At 39.0% G+C, this 18,671-nt stretch overlaps 1 protein-coding gene across 1 annotated transcript in view; it reads left to right on the top strand.

Moving 5' to 3' along the window:
• Positions 1-601: 601 nt before the first annotated feature.
• Positions 602-18,671, top strand: part of AHRR (aryl hydrocarbon receptor repressor) — a gene marked incomplete at both ends in the record, with an annotated part of 69,271 nt that continues 51,201 nt past the window's right edge. The window contains 2 exons of the mRNA XM_084281234.1: positions 602-663; positions 7,244-7,425. Coding sequence (XP_084137360.1) covers positions 602-663; positions 7,244-7,425 — 244 coding nt within the window. The remainder of the gene's footprint in view (positions 664-7,243; positions 7,426-18,671) is intronic.

The following is an 18,671-nucleotide window of genomic DNA, read 5'->3' as shown; positions in this document are numbered from 1 at the left end:
TCAGCGTTACACTGGGATCTGGTCCTCAGCGCTAACCGTAGCGCAGTGTGCCACTTCTTGAGCTGCCAACAGATCTACTTTCCGTCTTTAAAAATGAGGGTGTGAGGACCTGGACAAATGCTAATTTGAATAATGGCATCCTACTTATCACAGTTTCAGTAATGGAAGGCAATATTCTCGTGTATTAAAAAAGCTGTGAAATCCTCCCTGCAAAAGATGATGGGTAGTATTATTCATTCTTATTTGCTTAGCTGAATTTAAAAATTAACCTAGAAGGAAAAATATATATTTGCATATTGAGTAAACAGGATGTATTTTATACCCATTTTTATACCATGTATAGTATGCGTAATTTGAAAAAATGAAAATTGAATATAAACATCAATATTATAATAGCATTAAGGTAGGAAATTGGAATAAGCCTTAAGCTTCTATCTTAACTAATGCCACTGTGCTTTTTAGTGCTGTTGAATGCCACACTCAAGGAACAAACATTTTCCTCACATGAACTTTCCTGGTGCTGTCATTTTGTACAGTGGTATGAAACACAGAAACCTCTGAACTAAGACACCTATTCCTTTTGTTTTTCAGCATCAAAACAATGATTCCTCCGGGGGAGTGCCTCTATGCTGGGAGGAAAAGGAGGAAACCCATTCAGAAACAGTTAAGTATCATATTCATCAGGAGGCAGTTGCACCTTTCTCCAAATGTATGTGGTAGAAATGAGGCAGCAGGAGGAATCCCACATCCCATGGTCTGCCAAGCCAGGGGAGACCCAATCTTTTTCACTGCAGTGAGAAACTCCTGGTCCAGAGGCTGTCTCTTTGTGGTTTCCAGTGGCTTCAGAAACGATGCTGAGCGTGGTTCAGAGCATCCTTACCCATCACTGGCTGTCCCAGGAGGTGGCTGGTGGTTGTTGAGGTGTGCACCTCAGTGTTTTTTCCTAGGCAGAAGATACTGGTGGACTAATTGTCAGCCGGGAAGAAGCGGTGTGTTGAGTGGCACCAGCATGCTGGCATGGCCCCCTTTCCCCTTCCTTGGCTTAGCCTTGCTTGTGGCATCACTACGTTCAACACATGTGAGTCTGGAAAGTGGGTCAGTTCAGCCAACTGAAAAAGCAGACTGGTGACTCACTTTTTGCATAAAGAACACATCATATTCAAGCCACTATTTACTATGGAATCACTTTCATCAGAAGAAAAATGCGATAGAAATTGTATGTGTGAAGGCAAAGCAGAAAAAAAAAATGCAATGGTATTAAAAAGATGCTTGAAATTGCAGAAAAAAAGGATGTTATAACTCAAATGTAAAATGAGTTTGCCATAAACCACTCTGTGAGATTAAGCCTTCTGATATAATCATTCCACATCTTCTGAGTTATACTTGATTATGAAACACATTTGTAGCATGTTAAAATTGTGAACTAGTGCTGGTGGTCTTTGCAGGCAATTTAAGGATGAGAAGGTAATTAAAGCAGAGCTCCTAAAATAACACACTTGGCTTAAAATTGTATATATTTGTCTAAAGTCAAAGGGGAGTTACTCTGAAAGTTTAGGTGAAGACTGCTGATTTTGTTTGGATTTTGGAGAGTATTTGCACATGAACCACTTGTTGCCACTTAAAAAAAAGATATTTTTTTTTTTTTAGTGTAAAATACATCACAGGTGAGGATTTCAATAGACAAAGATGATGAATGAAGAACAGTAATCTTTCTGCAACACCTGAGTATTAGATCCAAAATGTATGCAGCGTTTTTGCACTACTGTTCAAGTATGCATCTGGATACTTCATACATGCATAAAGTGTGGAACTTCTCCAGTACATGACATTGCCTCTGTGCAGAACTGTTTATGAATCATAACTTTTGTGGGAAAGGAGGGAGCACTGCAGTTGCTTTGAGGAACATTAAGCTTCATGTTTGGAGTTTGTATATCTAGAACTTCTCACTGAGATGACTTCTAGGTAAAAGCAATGGCTAAGATAGCTACCCACTATCAAAGGATCTAAGTATCTTCAAGAGCCTTCTAGGAAATTCTGGCTTCAGCAAAATCAAAGGCAGGTTCTCACTGAATTTGAGGGAACTAAGGTTTTTACCTTTTGAGCCATTGCAAGTAGTGCTACTTCGAAACTATTTGTGCTACAAGATGGCAGTGCTGGTACCTGAATATGAGCCTATCCACCCAGGACATATACAATTTTGATGAAGAAACTTGGTTTTGGTTAAATAAGGGAGATCATATGCTTGGAGTCATTATAACACAGCTCCCGCATTAGAGACTGTCCTCTATTTTCTGTGAATAGTTACTTATCACTTGCTGAAGATGATTTCTCACTTCCTAGCAACACTAGTCTCTTCCTCAAACCTTATCTCTTTGTGGTCTTGGTGTCTGGTAAGCCTTTCCTGTGCTCATTCCCTCATTCAGGGACTTCCTAACCCTGCTCTAACGGGGCTCTGAATGCCCGTGACTGACTTACCTCATCCAGATCTCCTTTCACAGTCTATGCCCTTCAGTCCTATGGATCTTACTGACATTTCAGGACTATGAGGTCTCCTTACCAGCCTCAAATAATTTATCTTGAATTTAGAAGGATAGACATATCCTATTTATTTAAAAGCATGTTCAACCATGATTTTTGATCCATGTTATGCTGCTTTTTGTAGAACTTGTCTAGTTTGATAACATAGCACATTTTCCTCTACGGCTTTGTCCTACTTCTCTCTCTGTAGGGATTCATGGGTGCTAGTCTGAGCAGGAGATGTAGTTTTCTTAGGTATTCGTGGACAGGACATCACCAGCTGTATTCTGAGGTAGCTTTACAGAATAAGGAGGAAAACATATGAAGAAGCTCCACAGGAGAATGCAGAGAACCATATGACAATGAAAAAACGTGTAGAAAATTTGTATTTGCAAGAGCTAGTATGTTTCAGTCTTCTCTACTGGGAGAGACTGTCTTCACTAGGTTGCCATTCTTCAGACAGTACATCAGGTTTAAGTTTGACCTTCATATATAGAAATAATTCTAAAATCCGATCTGTTCTCCTTTAGTCACAGACAGCTTTCAAACAAGCCCCATTAAATGTGGTCTACACTAAAGGATTTTGGCATTTATGGAACCAGTTCAAACACCTGGAGCTCAGGCTGGTTGAATATTTTCCACCAGATATGCTTTTCATCCAGAAAAATGGAGTATTTTGAGTGAAGGAAATATTTTCTCCTTAAGTGTTTGTTTCCTGTGGAAACCCAACATTTTACTAGTAACTCAAGCATGTGAAAACTAAAGAGATCTTGTTTTTAACCTCAAACTACAATCACTGCATTGAAATTCATACTCATATTAAAGATGCTGGAGTGATGCGTCAGGACAGTTACCATTTGAGATTCATCCACTTTTCATCTCAAACCCTGGCAACTTGTAAAGCTCTCTCTCTCTGCAAAACATTTCTTGTAATATTTTACAGCTCTTTAAAGGCAAGCTCAGCTGCCTTAGCTCTGAGTGTATCTACAACTGCTCCAAACTGCCCAGTTGAGCCAGAACGGTATCAGTGCCAGGGTAAACAGAGACCTCAGGAGGTGCTCTCTCCTGTTTCTTAGTTCTCATTTTAAGGCCCTCTGTGGCATAGCCCTTCCTCTTACTTGGTGTCACACTATCCCGCCTCTTATCTGCTGTGCCAGGATGATGTCTTTGTGACCATTAGTTCTGCTTTCTCCTTTTCTTGCTGTGACAACTCAGAAGAGGTGGACAGTGGAAAAGGGTCACCTTTACTTCAACCAGATTTTTCTCATTTAATCCTTTTCACTTGTAGGGGACAGTGAGCATCTGCACATGGCCAGTTGCCACTGGAGCTCAGCTGTGCCAGGCTATCGATGCAGTGCCCAAGCACAGCTCAGCAGCTGTGGGTGTCGGTCAGTTGGTTCATGATAATCATCTTGCTGTTACTTTGTGCCTAGTCTATCTATTGCATCTCATGGCCTTTCTCTTTCCTTTTTCTTCTTACTGAAAGCTTCCCATCCTATTAGATGATTAGATTTTCTCAGTTTAGATCCTCTTCCATGGTTTTAACACTTCAGCATACTTTGAAAACTTCTTCAGAGTAAACTTTCTGTTCAAGGGGCAGGGCTCCCTCAGTGGGCAGCAGGTAGTGGAGGAGCAGATACCATGCTCTGCAGACAAGAGCTGTAGCTGCAGGAAATTCCTCTGCAAGCTCTCCAAACTGGTTTACAGAAGTGGCAGTCCATGGGTCATGGGCACATTGAATCACTGAAGCACAAATGTCTCAATGCCTGACGTACTAATGAAACAGAAAATGTTCTCTGCTTCAGCTCCCACACTCATTTCCTACCGAACAGGGACTGATGGAATGGATCCCATGCAGGAACCCTTTCTTGTTAATGCAGAGCAAAATTTGGATGATTTAACAACGCAAAGAGGAAATGCCAGCTTTACTGTGTTAAGTACAGGTGCCACTTTATTGTAGTAGTAGTGTATGAAAAGCAGATTAAAAGAGGAATTATAGAATGAGTGTTGTGTTCCTTAGGACCCAATTGATGCAGTTTGAGAATCAGTTTTAACACAAACACGACAAGTATGGCTAGTTTCAGCTCAAAATAAGGGCTAGAATTTCACCTCAAAACAACTCATTGAAGAATTTTCCTGCTTGCTGTTTTCTTTTGTAGGACAGCTAAGTTAGCCTTTCCATGGAACTTGCATTGTTTTAAATCTCATCCACTTGGCACCTAGTTACCATTTGCATCAAACTTCCATTTGTTTGGATTTACTCACTGCCTGAATCATTTCCTTGAGTTTTCAGGAAGACTCCGTCCTGAACTTTCTCTTGCAGTCTTTACACCATTCCCTGTAATTTCCGGACGACTGATCTCTTACTTAGTACAAATGGAATCCATGTATTTGCCATGTCTCTCTGGCATAGAGCAATTGATAGTTTATATGGTAAATAGGTTTGAACAATTTCTATTCCGTGTTACTCTTGAAAATTTTCATCTTTTGAACTCATTGGCCTAATTTTCCTTATTGGAATTATTTTTTTCTGTACTAAGTTGCTTCCTTACTTCAGTTTGTTTGCTATGTGTAAAGGGCAATAAGTAAAAGTCTATGTTCTTTAGCTTAAACTGAACTATAGGCTATATTCCTACAAAATTATTGCTCTCCACACGTCAGGCATCCTTTTGGTGTCAAAAGTGAGAATGGCTGAGCTTCAGGGTTGTCTCCAAAAAGTTAGTACCCATTATGTACAAAGAGTAGTCCTTCTTTGTGGATTGCATTAGTTGGTGGATATTTTCTCTCTCTCATAGAGGAAATCCCCAATCCATAAAATCTCCCCCATGCCTCTGAAAGCAGCTCATTGCCTTATTGAAGGACCATGTACCATTTTAGGTAATTTTGAATGACAAATCAGGAATTATGTGTTTTCATTGACACCTATCCTGAATATTTCTTCATTCTGTCTGTGTGTTGATGCTATCCTTCAAATTGAACTGAATGCTCACAAAGATAGCAATGATTTTTTCAAATCTGGTTCGACTTAGGTTTTCACTCTGTAGCAAAGTCAGCAATCCCATGTACATAACATTGATCTTTTTTACTAATTCCTGAACATAACATTTTTCTTCGAACTACTTAAAAAGCTGAATTAAGACTGCATAAGAAGAGAACACTCAAAGTATGTTGTACTTTAACTCTTTGACCACCTTGTGAAATACTAATGCTCAAAATTAAAATTTTCATTGAAAAATAGAGTAAATGTGTGGCATGTCAAACTGCAGCAGAAATGTGCTATAAGTAACTAGATGCACTCTGTTTCTCCACTGAAGCACTAGCTAAGCTGCACAAGCTTATGCTTCTTGCCTTTGCTTAGGTGGAAGTGGAAGCTGTTAGCACACCCATCTTTTCCTTGTCCACCATTTCCCATTCTTGCAGTACTTTTCCACTCTTTTCCCCCATGATCTTTCTCTAAATGTCTCTTCTGAAGAAAGGGCCTCAGGAGAAATGTGGCAACGTGCCATAATACCAAACAGAAAAAGGGTGATGTGGGAGTGTGGTGGAGACCATCAGACACAACACCAAGTGCCCGGGGCGATGCTAGCTCAGCTGCTGCCCTGGCTTGCTGTAAGGCCTTGGCGATTGTGTATTCATGCAGTTTGCAGCTCCAGTGGCCTGTGGCTTATTTTTGGATGAAGCATGTGACTACTGCTTTGTCCAGCAATGGCTGTCTGCTGGAGATAACAGCCTTCTCGACCTCACCGCAAATGTCTTGGTGCTTATGTGACAAGTCCATGCTTTGCCACGGATCACCCCTTGCTGTCATGCTGGACACCCCAAAATTGATGACCCCTCACTGGACACCCCAAAACTGAGTAGTTTAAAATTCATCATTTTGCCTGTGCAACTTTGATTTGACACGTTCCTCGCTGGTGATACATTTCGTCTTGCACATTTTCACAACAACTCTTTCTGAGATATCTGGTCCTGTTCACTGCATGAGAGGGACACACTATGGGACTGGAATAGGTGTATTTGGTTTTGAAATCTGAATAACGTTAACCTTAATGTTTTGGGAGGAATATGAATGTTCTCAAGAGAGAAACCAAATTCTTACCTTTGTTACTACCGACATACAGATAAATTGGAGAACGTTCACAGGAGTTTTGAGCCTGGCAAAAGAATGTCTCTTCACATTGCTTCCCACACTCTTTTTATCATGTCCAAAGACAGGCTTTTTTCTTGATTATATCCTGAGCTACAGGTTAATTCTGAGTCATTAAATGGAGGGCACTAAGATGCTTTAAATAAATACAGTGGGTGCTAAATAGGTTCATCCATTAGTCATAGTTATTTTATTCTGCTCTTCAGGTACTAATTTGTACAACATAGATGAGAAATCTTTTTTTTTTTTTTTTTTTTTTTTTTTTTCTGGTGTACACTAACACACAGAGTTAACACCCATTCCCCTAAGATCAGAGGGTCCTGAATAAGAGAGATCATTTCTTCATCTTTTTTCCACTGGGTGGATGTGAAATGAGAGGCCAATGTCCATGTCTTTGCACAATGGCAAATGCAGAATGACAAAAAGTAAAATATCTTTTCAGCAGGGGATAGAAACTGAGCAGATTTGCACAGAACCTAGATTAACCAGCAACTGACTGCAGACAACATCTCAGTCTCTGGTGGTACTACCTGGAGGTAAAACAGGTAATTGAAAATGTGATACTCTTCTCCACCACAGAAGGCCTGCAGCTGGGAATGAAAAATCAAATCCTTCGAAGAGGCACAGGGACCGTCTGAATGCAGAACTTGACCACCTGGCCAGCCTCCTGCCTTTCCCCCCTGACATAATATCCAAGCTGGACAAACTCTCCGTGTTGCGCCTTAGCGTCAGCTATCTGCGAGTCAAAAGTTTCTTTCAAGGTAGGTCTCTTTAAGATATCAGTATGCTATTAAAAGTCTCCCTCTTGCTTATTGATGCTTTCTACTAACAGTAAGTAAAATTAAAATGTCATATTATATTGGTAAAGTGAAAAAAGAAAGATCTAATCTCTATTATTGAACGTACTTATCTTGCGTATGAGATGTTGCTTTGGAAATGTTGTGCATTTCCTCCTATGCTGTTTGTGTGTTTTTTACCAAATAATGGGATAACCCCCACCCTTCCTCAACATACTTTAGGAAACAGGAAAACATGACTGTAGAATACTTAAACTAGCAAAGAGGCTTGGGACAGATGTAATACCTGTAGCTACTTTGTGCTCCTTTTTTTTGAAGCTATTATCATTTGTGTTTACAATGTCTGTTTAAATACAACGTTAAAGTAAAGAAACTACCGTATTATCTGTATTTACTGTGTGCCCAATGGGAAACAGCCTTGCTTAAATGGCAAGGAAGATCACTTTCTTTTGGTATAAGCAAGATCTAAAGTTTGAAGTGTTGACTAAAGCTGTAATAGGCTACACTTTGTTTTTGTAGCTGTCTGCCACACCATACAATGAAAGCCAAATATGCATGTTCAGATGTACAGAACAAGAATTATTCCAAATTTGAAGACAGTTTTCGTTTCTTCTGTTACTGCAGTATTCACAAAATCTGCAAAATCTGGATTAAGGACTCAACAATGAAAATCTTCTCTAAAGCTGTATTTAAGAAAAGGAGAAATAAAAGCCTATTTTGAAGGAGTTTAACTAACTAAAACTTATAGGTGGACTGCAGAAAAAGCAGCAGAATTATTTATGGATGTTATTTTCCTTTACTACTCTTTTTTTTTTTTACTGAAGAATATTTGTTGGTTGACCTCTTGTGGTTTTTGTTGTTGTTGCTATTGTTTTGGTTTTGGTTTGGTCTTTGTTTTTAAATTTTGGTATAAAAATAATGCCAGATTTTAAAGAGGCTTTGGCAGGCTGCAGGACATGCTACAAGCTGACATTACATTACAGGTGGTGATGTTACCGATAGCAGGAGCCTCCCATATCAACGGTGGCAGCTGGCTGCCCAGCCTCCGTCATCCAGCAATTTACAGAGTGCCTCTCTTCCCCTTTGTACACATACCTGAGTGTTATTGCCCCTTCCTCTGCTTTCGTTTCCCTTGGATTTACAAGGAATAAGCTGTCTTCAGTTGCCTTTACTACTCTTCAGCCTGAGCTTTAATATGGATTGTCCTTTTTTTTTTTTTTTTTAAAGGATAAAAGTAAAACAAGTAAAGCCAGACTTCATTACTCTGAAATGTTCCATGTTTGAAGAGACTTCATTTAATTTAATCCCCAAATTACCTAATTGGACACATAGTTTGTGTTCCCTTCATTCTTATTTTTAAATGTTTACATCGTGAAACTAAGGTTACAGAAAGCATTGTTTATAGTAAAGGAAGGAAACTACATGCCATTTTAAGACAGAGAGCAGGCTGGAGGTTCAGGAGGGTGGAGTGAAGGAGAGGTGAACCCTTGAAACAGATCCGGACAAGGAATGGGTGCTATGTCTGGTAAGAGCAGGAGCTGCAGCCTTGGCTTCACGTCACGCCATCATCTACTTCCTTGTAGTTGTGTTGTGGAGAAATGAGGCAGAGTTGGTTTTTTTAACTGAAGATTTGGTAGGAAGTCAACTAAAAAAAAAAACAAACAAAGATTATCCCCAATGTTTGGATCTTCGTTGTGAGGACAGAGCATAGAAGAGCAGAAATGGCTTCTTTGTGGCTTTTAAAATTACAGGATGGAACTATGTTAGGAGTTGTTAGAAAAACTAAAGATAGAGAACAGAGCAATGGTATGCAAAGATATTATAAAATTGAATACAAAAATATATCTGGAAAAGCTGACCTAGAATATCCATACTAATTCACTCAGGGACAATTAATTCAAAAGAACTGGTGTTCAGTAGAAGAGAGAAACCTGGAAAATAGAACATAAAAACAATAATTGAAGAGGGACAGTGGTCAGCAAATTGTTCTGTGCTTGTAATACGATATGTTGACATAAACAAGAAAGCCAAGTGTGGATTTTGGTCTGTTTGCCCAGAGGCAGCATGTCACTAAACAGGAAGGTTATAATCCCTCTCTGCATGAGACCAGCATGACTCCATCTGGAATACAGCTTTCTGTTGTGGGCATCTCCTGGTCACAAGGGCATTAGTACATATAAAGGCGTTTGGAATAAACACAGGCAAGAAGTGACTGTAGGGCTGGATGGCCAAAAAAAAAAAAAAAAAGGAGTAAAATTAGCTCAAACACGTACAATTTATGTCCTACGGCTGTTCTTCTTCATGGGGGAGAAGGATGGCCTGTGAGACAGGAAGGAATTGCTAAGGACATTTTAGAGGAGCACAATGAAGGACCTAAGAAGCAATGATTAACATGCTGAAATTTGGCTTGAGTATCAAGCAATTCATATCTGTAACGAGTTCAGTTCAGCTATCTGATATTCCTAAAACTGATGCAGTGGAGATTCAGGACATTCAAAATTGTAGTCATAAATTGGACACACAGGCGTGTTCATCCCCCTTTTAAAATGTTGTTCTTTGAGTTTTAAGGAAGTTAAGTTTAATTCCCATGTTTAAAAAAAGTGTTTGTAAGAATGCTTTTTTGCAATTTTTCTTAAAGCTTCAAAGTGCTGTTTTACACATAAATTCACATATGACATTGCCGTTCAACCTACAGCAGTTTGTCAATTCCTGTGACAAATTATAATTACGTACCTTCAACAGTTCCAGCGGTTTCCAGACATACTCGTTGACTTGCCACTAGGTGTCCTTTCAGTAGCTACTCTGGAATCCTCGGTGTACAGCATAAATGTTGTATTTATGGAGATCAATAGCTAATTAGAGGGCATGGAGTGACCTCACCATGTTGATTTCAGGTGTGGAAATAACTTTGCAAGGCATGAGGTATTAGGGGATAGCAAGTATTCATTAGTCACGTATTCCCTTCTTGGTGACCATTACAGGTTAATACCTTGAGGCATATGGCCCGTTCATCTTAGTTAATTATTTCAGCAAAAGTTCTGGCCCTTTTCCAAAACTTAGATCTGGTTGTTAAGGCAGATTATACTAGTTATCAGTTTAACAGTCATTCTGGTGGATTTCCTCTCTCATTCTTAGAAACCTTTTCCTTTGGCTTCGGAACAATTCCTCTGCCTACTGGGTTTGCAGCCTTCAATCTCTGTTATCGGTTGGCAGCGGCTCTATTAATAGTCCCACTCCCCCAGGCTACATGCATTTAGTCATTTTGCATTTTCCTGATAAGCGCTTCAAAATGGCTTGCAGCAATAACCTTACAATCTCAGCAGATCTCTTGTACAAGGCAGCACAGATCTGAACGGGTATTTAGGCTGAGAGACATCAACTGCTACAGGAAGCTGTCTGTGCTGGTCATCTGGCCCTCACAAAAATTTGTCTTGGGTGGGACTGCTGTGGGTGTGGAGTGGTACTTAATGGCCGTGACCACTTGAGCTCCCTGGACCACTTTCTTGGCCATATTCCATCCTGGTTAATTGTATTCTGTCTTCCTTTACCACTCTTGACAATACCTCCTTTAGTACCACTTATTTCTTAGTTTTTCCTGTGGTAGAAGAATGGTGGTCTTGTTCCACTTCAGACCTGACTCCCTTTCATTGATCATTTAAATTGTCCCCTTCTTGTATAGCTTTCACTTTTGCAGATCAATGAAGAAAGAGTAGCTCCTTGTTCTTTTAGTGTCTCAGATTTATTCTGAGAGGTGGTTAACTTAAGCTTCCCAGTACCTCTAAGGAGATTAGTTATGATATCTTAGATAGACCAATAGGCAAAATAAGAATGCAGTTAGAACTAGAAATTAAATTTCCTAATTTTTTAGTTCTTAGTGTAAATAATCTTATCCTGATAGGCCACTCAAATTTTCCTTCAAAATGCCAGTCATTAATGTAAATGCTTTTAACTGTAAGCATTCCTAATTAATGAGAGCTAATATTGCCAAGTGCAGTCTTAGATGTCAAAAGTAGAGACCTTAATATGGATGATTCTTTGATTATTCAGGAATTGAGGACATTTTAATTCCTTCACTACATAATTCAGGTAAAAGGTAATTTAATCCAATAGTCTATGTTACGTTGCACATCCAGACATATAATGCATGGAAGAATTTGTATTTTTCCTGTTTATATGCACATACACAAACAAACATGCATGAACAGACCAAAACAGTGGCATCTCAACAAAAATCTCCCTTGTGCTATTATTTTGACTTTTGGTGTTTATTTAGTACCAGAATTCAGTGCTTTCTCTGTATTTACCTACTTCCAGACTTCATTTCATCTTGAAAGCTGAAAATGTGATTGATTTATTGGTGACTAAGTAAGGAATGTAGCACGTCCTGAATTAACCCTGAGAATAAATATATTCAAAGTTTCTGTAAATTTTACATTAAAATTGTAATCCAGATTGTAATTCAAAAAATAGTGACAGTCAAGTGTGGAGACATTTTTTTTTGACCTGCCTTATGTTGAAGTTATGTGTGGATTTTAAACTGAATTGCAACAGACTATGAAACATTTGCCTATAAATTTCAGTTTGTCTGCTTCCATGTAGAATTTCAGACGTTAGGAAATAGGCCTGTAAGGGACTTTCTCAAGCAGTTGTTCCTAAACCTGAGGGACATTTGTGTAATGTTTTTATGAATGTGCAGCGTCAGTGACTCCACACCTTCCTTGGCAATCCTCAACATCCGGTTTAGATCTCTCCTACTGCAGGTTAAACCTTCCTTCTTCTTAGAACTACTCATTCTCTTTTCTCATGACACCTCTGTTTTTACAGCCATGAAGGTGTCTCATGTTTCCCCCAGTCTTTTCTTCTTTAGACAAAACAGCCCTGCCCTGATCCTGATTTTTTTTTTATTTCCCCTCCAGAACAGTATTTTCCTTAGTCATTCTTGTTGCTCTGCTTTTGTCTTTTTCAACATAAGTTCAGGGCACCATGCAATGCATCCTTCAATTTTACAGAGAATGATTGATAGCTTTTCTCAACTTTTCCCACACTATGGTTTCGTAAGTAAGCTTGGCCCTCTTTACAAGAAGTTTCTTTAGTTTACTTACGAAGATATTGTGAGGCTTTTCTAAGTTATGAAGACACGTAATATCTATTGTTGTTCTTTCTTCCCATTCACATGTCCTTTTATAGAGGGTAATTAATTTGGCGTGACACAGCAAGATATCCGTGGCAGATCTGTTGATTCCTACATCTTTGTTATTAAGTTTTTACAAATAGATTGTTTGACATCTTTTTCCAGTGCTTTTCTAGGGATTAAAGCCCAGCTCAGTGGTTGTACTATTCTTTGATTTCCCCTTCCTGTGCTTTCTAAAGATAAGTTTTGTGTTTGCCCTCTTCTACTCTTCCAAAATCTCCCTTCATCACAGTTTCTCATAGATTAATAGCTAACAGCTCTGAGAATGGTTCAGCTCAGTCTCAGAACATGCTGCAATGGATTTTGCCAGATGCAACCAACTTGCAAACACCAAACTTGTCCAAGCACTGGAGGTGCTAACCTTGTTGCTAGTACTTCCCAGCAGTATCTGTCTGATCCTAGCTGATGGAAGTAAAAAGGCAATAAACACTTGAAACTTTTTGTGTAGTATCTGATGCTGATTAGCATCTGAATATCTATTTCTGAGTAGCAGAAAACACTTTTCTCAGTCTATTTGTAGGGTTAAAGGGCTTCCAGCATGCTTTTAATAACCTCACCTTTCTTGCTACATTTTATTTTATGCATTGGCTTTTCTGTTATTCTTCTTACACATTTTTGCTTTATTTTATTATTATTATTATTATTTTTTGTGAGTTTCCAGTCACAAGAACTCAGGATTTTACTAAGATGGTCTTTCGCTACCTTTCCCACTCTTCACCACTATTGAGATAGCTTACACTTATTCCCTACAGGCTGGTTTCTTGAAAGAAATTCTAACTCCTACTGCCCTTAGATACTGATCATATGAGATCTCACCTTCCAGTTCTCCAGGTGTACTGAAGTCTTCCTTCTTGAGATCTGGTGTCTTCATCATGCTGTTGTTTGGGTTCCTGCTGCTATAAGAGCCATCAGGTCCAAGATTTCCCAGTCACTTTCACCAAGACACCATCCCAACCTTCTCACCAGTTTCTCCATTTTGATTCAATCTCTTCTAGATGTTTATTTATTTATTTTTCCAGTTCTGGCAGGATAGCACACACTGTTTGGTTTCTGTCTTTCTTCTGATTTAACATCATATTAGCAGGTCATTTCCTCTTACTCAGTTATGTGTTTGGTGTGATCCAATTCCCACTGATGTTTATCTTTAATGGAAATTGGATTTATCCCTTTTAAGAAGAAAGCAACAAAGGATTCCTCCCAGCTGGCCTGAGTTTGAGCGTCCACAATTACTTGCAATCTGTTCCAGCTTCCATCTCCTCCTCCTGTATCCATGGCTGTTGTTCTTCTAGCTCAATAACATGTATGGATTTCTTACTACTTTTATTCAGATTCCTTAGGTTCATTGGATTTTTTATATCAGGATGTCCTAAGAACAGACCATAAGACTGTACCTTAATGTAGAATTTGAACATTTACTGCAACAGTCGACACCCCTTAGCTGGCAGATGTGTTTCTCGTGAGAGGTATGTCAATCCAGAAAGTTACAAAATTAAAACTTGAGAAGAGTAGGGGAGCAAAGAATGACCTTGCTTTCAGTGCATTATCCACACCATAACACTATTCAACATTTCTTTATGAGTGCTGCTTAGCTGAACCAAAACTCCTCTTCTGATGGTCCAGGACTCCACTGCACTGCAAGCAGAGGGATTCTCAGGCTTCCAGTTTCTTCCCATTGCCCTTCCTAACATTTCTGCTTTCTTTTTAATATTTTTTTTTTTCCAAAATCTCTCAGCATTTTTTTTCCTCTGGATAGCCAAATTTTGCTCTTTTGGTATAAACATGTTTTTTAGATTTAATTTTACATTAGCAAGGAAGATTTTTCCACAATAAAATTTAAAAGGTTTTGAAACTGAACTCATAAGTTTGAGTTTATTGTTACAATTATGGCCTATACTGAATACATTTTGGGGGGGAATTTTCTTCTTTCATTTGTTAGCTGGTTCCAGTAGCCTGAAGCTTTTCCTTAAATGTTAAACCATAGTTTTAGTGAATCACAGCATCACAGAATGGCTGAGGTTGGAAAGGACCTCTGGAGGTCATCTGGTCCAACACCCTGCTCAAGCAGGGCCACCTAGAGATGCTTGCTCAAGACCACATCCAGGAGGCTTCTGAATGTCTCCAAGGAGGGAGTCTATACAGCCTTTCTGTGCAACCTGTGCTAGTGCTTGCTCACTCACACAGAAAAAAAAGCATTTCCTGATGTTTAGAGAGACCTTCTTGTGTTTCAGTTCGTGTCCATTGCCTCTTGTCCTGTTACTGGGCACCACTCAAAAGAGCTTGGTCCATCCTCTTTGCACCTTCACTTCATGTATTTATACATGCTGAGATCCCCCTTGAGCCTTTGTTTCTCTAGACTAATGAGTCCCAGCTCTCTCAACCTTTCCTTGCACAAGAGATACTCCAGTCTCATCATCATCTTTGTGGACCTTTGGTGGACTCTCCATGCCTTTTATATTGGACATGTTTAGAACAGACATAGAAAAGTAAAAGAAGGAAAGATCTGGAATGTAAATAAATATTATAAGAGATGTTATGATGAGAACAGGATAAAATGCTTAGATCAGCACTCATGGAATTATACCTCCTTGACTCCATCTCTTCACTCCCACTAATCCTTTCTTACTATGATTTATATATTGATTTCAGTTATGGAAATGATGAGAAGCTTTCAGATTATCCTTAAGCCTCTAGTTTTTGATGAAACCTATACTTTGAGTTACAAATCGAGGATTTCAGTTTCAGTCTGCTTAGCTAGGGTTGAAGATGATACCTTGAGTCAAGAAGTGCCCAACATCTTTGTATAATTTAACCTTTACAAGTTTGGTTTTTTAAAGACATATTCTATTGATTTAGAGCACTCATGGTGCTGTCCTCTGAAACTGAATGCCTGAATGATTTCTTTATTGCAAGGGAAATAAAGACTTTTTTTTAAAAAAAAACAAAAACAAAAAAAACACATACAAAATATCTTTAGGGTATCTGTTGCTGTAGTCCATAGCCATAACTTATTAGATTGTCTATAAGAATTTAGATTGTTTAAGTTTCTTCAAGCAGCATATTTAACTTCTTGCACAGTAAAAGAACCTTCCTGGTCAGAGTAGGTAACAGGAAAGGCTATTCCAGCGGCTGTACTCAATCATTGTATTCAATTAACCAATACGTTTAGAATGTTTCAGACAAAAAGGGAATTCTTGTGAAAGAAACACATTTCCCCCCTCTTCTCCTCTATAATTTTACCATTTTCTTAATGATACAGCAATTGAAAAAAGGAAAGAATATTCTGCTGCAGAAGTGGTATATAAGTAAATCTTTGAAGGAAGATCTACTTCTCCAAGTCATTATCTAATCAAGAGATAAAATGCCACATCAGTGAAATTTTAGTAGAAGTGTCAAGACATTAAGATGGCTAGCTGCATTTATTCATTACTGATACCCAGTGGGACTCAATTCTGGAGAAGCAGCTGCACATATACTTTCACCCATGTAACCCTTTTTCAAACTGCATTATTTTGACATTTTTGTATGGTATCACATTAACACATTGCTTACAGCAATGCTTCACTTTTTCTTTTCCCCTTATTTCCTGCGGAAACCATCCATTGTATATAACAAATACCGGAGGTTGCTTGTACTCATGGATAACCTGAAGAAGATCTCTCTGACCCTTTGGAGACTTTTGCTGACTCTTGGAAGAGGACCTTGTCTCACCTTTGTGCCTTGTTGAAAGAGTATTGAAGGTTTTACTACCTCTTCCTGCTCACTGGTTTTCTCCTTAGTTTCTTGCAAACAAGTTATATTTTGTAAGAGAAACAGAGTAGATTGTTCAGGCAGGATTCAGAATAAGCCTACATTCAGGAAGAACAAGAAGACTATAAAATTTATTGAATTCCTGTCATTTTTGAAGATCAAGAGAACCTGTTGGTGCAATGATATGTTAGATATCACATTCTCAGGCTGGCTTTAAATTCCATACTCATCTTTTTGGAATAATGACAAATAAAGGATGTTAGTTATAAATAATTGTCAATTCTTTTCTGGTACTCCTTTGGTACTGCTTCTGATGTCATGTGCTGTAGGTTGTTTATATTGTCAGACCTCATAAGCTCGGAGCTGTGTCAGGCTTTTTGCAAAGAGGGTTGGACTCTATAGACTTCGTGCTGTCTTTGGGGAATACACCTTGGTTACAAGTCTTCTTGTAGAACTTCCTTTTCCAGTTCTGGATCTGTCTTTTACAATTTCTCTATTGCTGAATGCCATTCAACTGAATATTCCTGTAGGTCTCAGTGTTTCTCTTGATACTGGCAGGTCTGATTATAAAACCGGGGACCTGAAAATGACAAGTGACTGGGGAAGAACCTTTGACTATTTGATTTCTCCTCAGGTCACTTGGCACTGGAATAGTTCTGCTGCTTCTAGCAATAGAAGTACACTCAGAACCAGACAACACGGTCACAGAAACATGCAAGGGCTGCTTTTATAGGTGTTCCCACAAGCCACAGCTGCTATATTGGTCCAATGCAAGGGGAAATCCCCCAGATAGTTTGAGCTGTTAAGCAGAGGTCTTTGTCTTTCTCTAGCTTGAGTAGTCATTTTTAACCATTCTGATTTGGTGGGCTTTTATGCTTGGTTAGCTCACAGTATGCATCTCATATATCATTGATATAAATAAATGTAGGCATATGACAAGGAAAGAAATGGCCCCATCTAAACTAGTAGACTGATATACGTGCTCTTTTGTATTCACAGATGTGAACTTGCTTGAGAACTGTGCTTGCTCAATCCTTCCTCTGCAGCAAAGATCCTCCTTGGCCCAGCCTGTTACCAGCTGTTGAAATACCCTCCTAGCCCCCTGTGGATCAAATTCTATTATCCTAGGCTGTAATGAATGGACTTTCTATGGGCCTCATTCTCTTGAGTTAAATTGTATTTGGATGTTGGAGACTGAGAAAGAACTTAGTGTAGGTTTAGTTCTACAGCAGACCAAGTGTTCCTTGGATATGGAAACAATATTGGTTTTCAGCATAGGAAGTATTGTTTTTTCACACCACAAGTTGCTAGAAATTGCAGTGATTGTAGAAGGTAATAACAATAATTTTGCCCTAGTCAGTGCTGCAGTGGATGGGAGGTAGGAAAGCATTCCCTCAGGCATGAACTTTGGCTTGGTTTACACTTGTTCTCAGTTTCATGACTGATTACTGTCTCTGAGAGGAAATGTGTTTCTTTACTCTCAAGAAAATGATTTACTTTGTTTCTAATTTTAAACACAGATATGTTTTAAAGGAAAGACAATACCTCTTATCCAACAGAACAAGGAATTTAGCTTGGCATCATATAATTGCAAAGGCTTTGAAGACAAATAGGACAAATAGTTTTAGGCTAGAGAACAGTATGGGAGACTACCTTCCTGGTTTCTTTTCTCGCTCTGCTACTGCCTAACTTTTGACTTGTAGTACATGATGAGGCTCTCTGCAGAGAACTCTGAAATAATGCAGATGTCTGAGCTCGTCCTGCAGCTAGAAGCAGAACAGCTACATCACCTTGGGGATACATAGCTAGACCTTTTCCAAGCTCCTGTTACCTCCGTGTAGCAGCTTGAGACACTCTGAGCCCACACCAACAGCCTTAAAACTAGCTCAAAGATCTTTGTGCTTCACTCTTTGTCTGGTGCAAACAAACTTTTCAGGTGCCTGCCAGATCAGGTAACTCCATTCTTTTGTGTCTGTACAAATATATTGGCTATGCCACGCAGGCATCAAGACGACACGTGTGATCTGTGGAGACGACAAGCTGTGAGTGTAGGCTCAGACCAAACTAGAAAACATTCTCACTGCAAATAGGTCCCTTCCACTTTAGTATTCCTTGTCATTTATCACATTAGCAAAACCCAGTAAGCTGTCCTAAGACCATTTGCCAGATGGTGTTGTGGATGGAGGTGGTTGAGAACCATATCATAATATTGTCATAGCTGCTTTGAAGACTGTTCTGCAAGACTAGTGCAAGTATAGTCAGAAATTATTTC

This window comes from Netta rufina, assembly GCF_964035555.1.
Source record: "Netta rufina genome assembly, chromosome: 2".
Classification (NCBI taxonomy): Eukaryota; Metazoa; Chordata; class Aves; order Anseriformes; family Anatidae; genus Netta; species Netta rufina.
The sequence above is the reverse complement of the archived record's forward strand: the minus strand, read 5'-3'. Positions and strand labels throughout refer to the sequence as shown.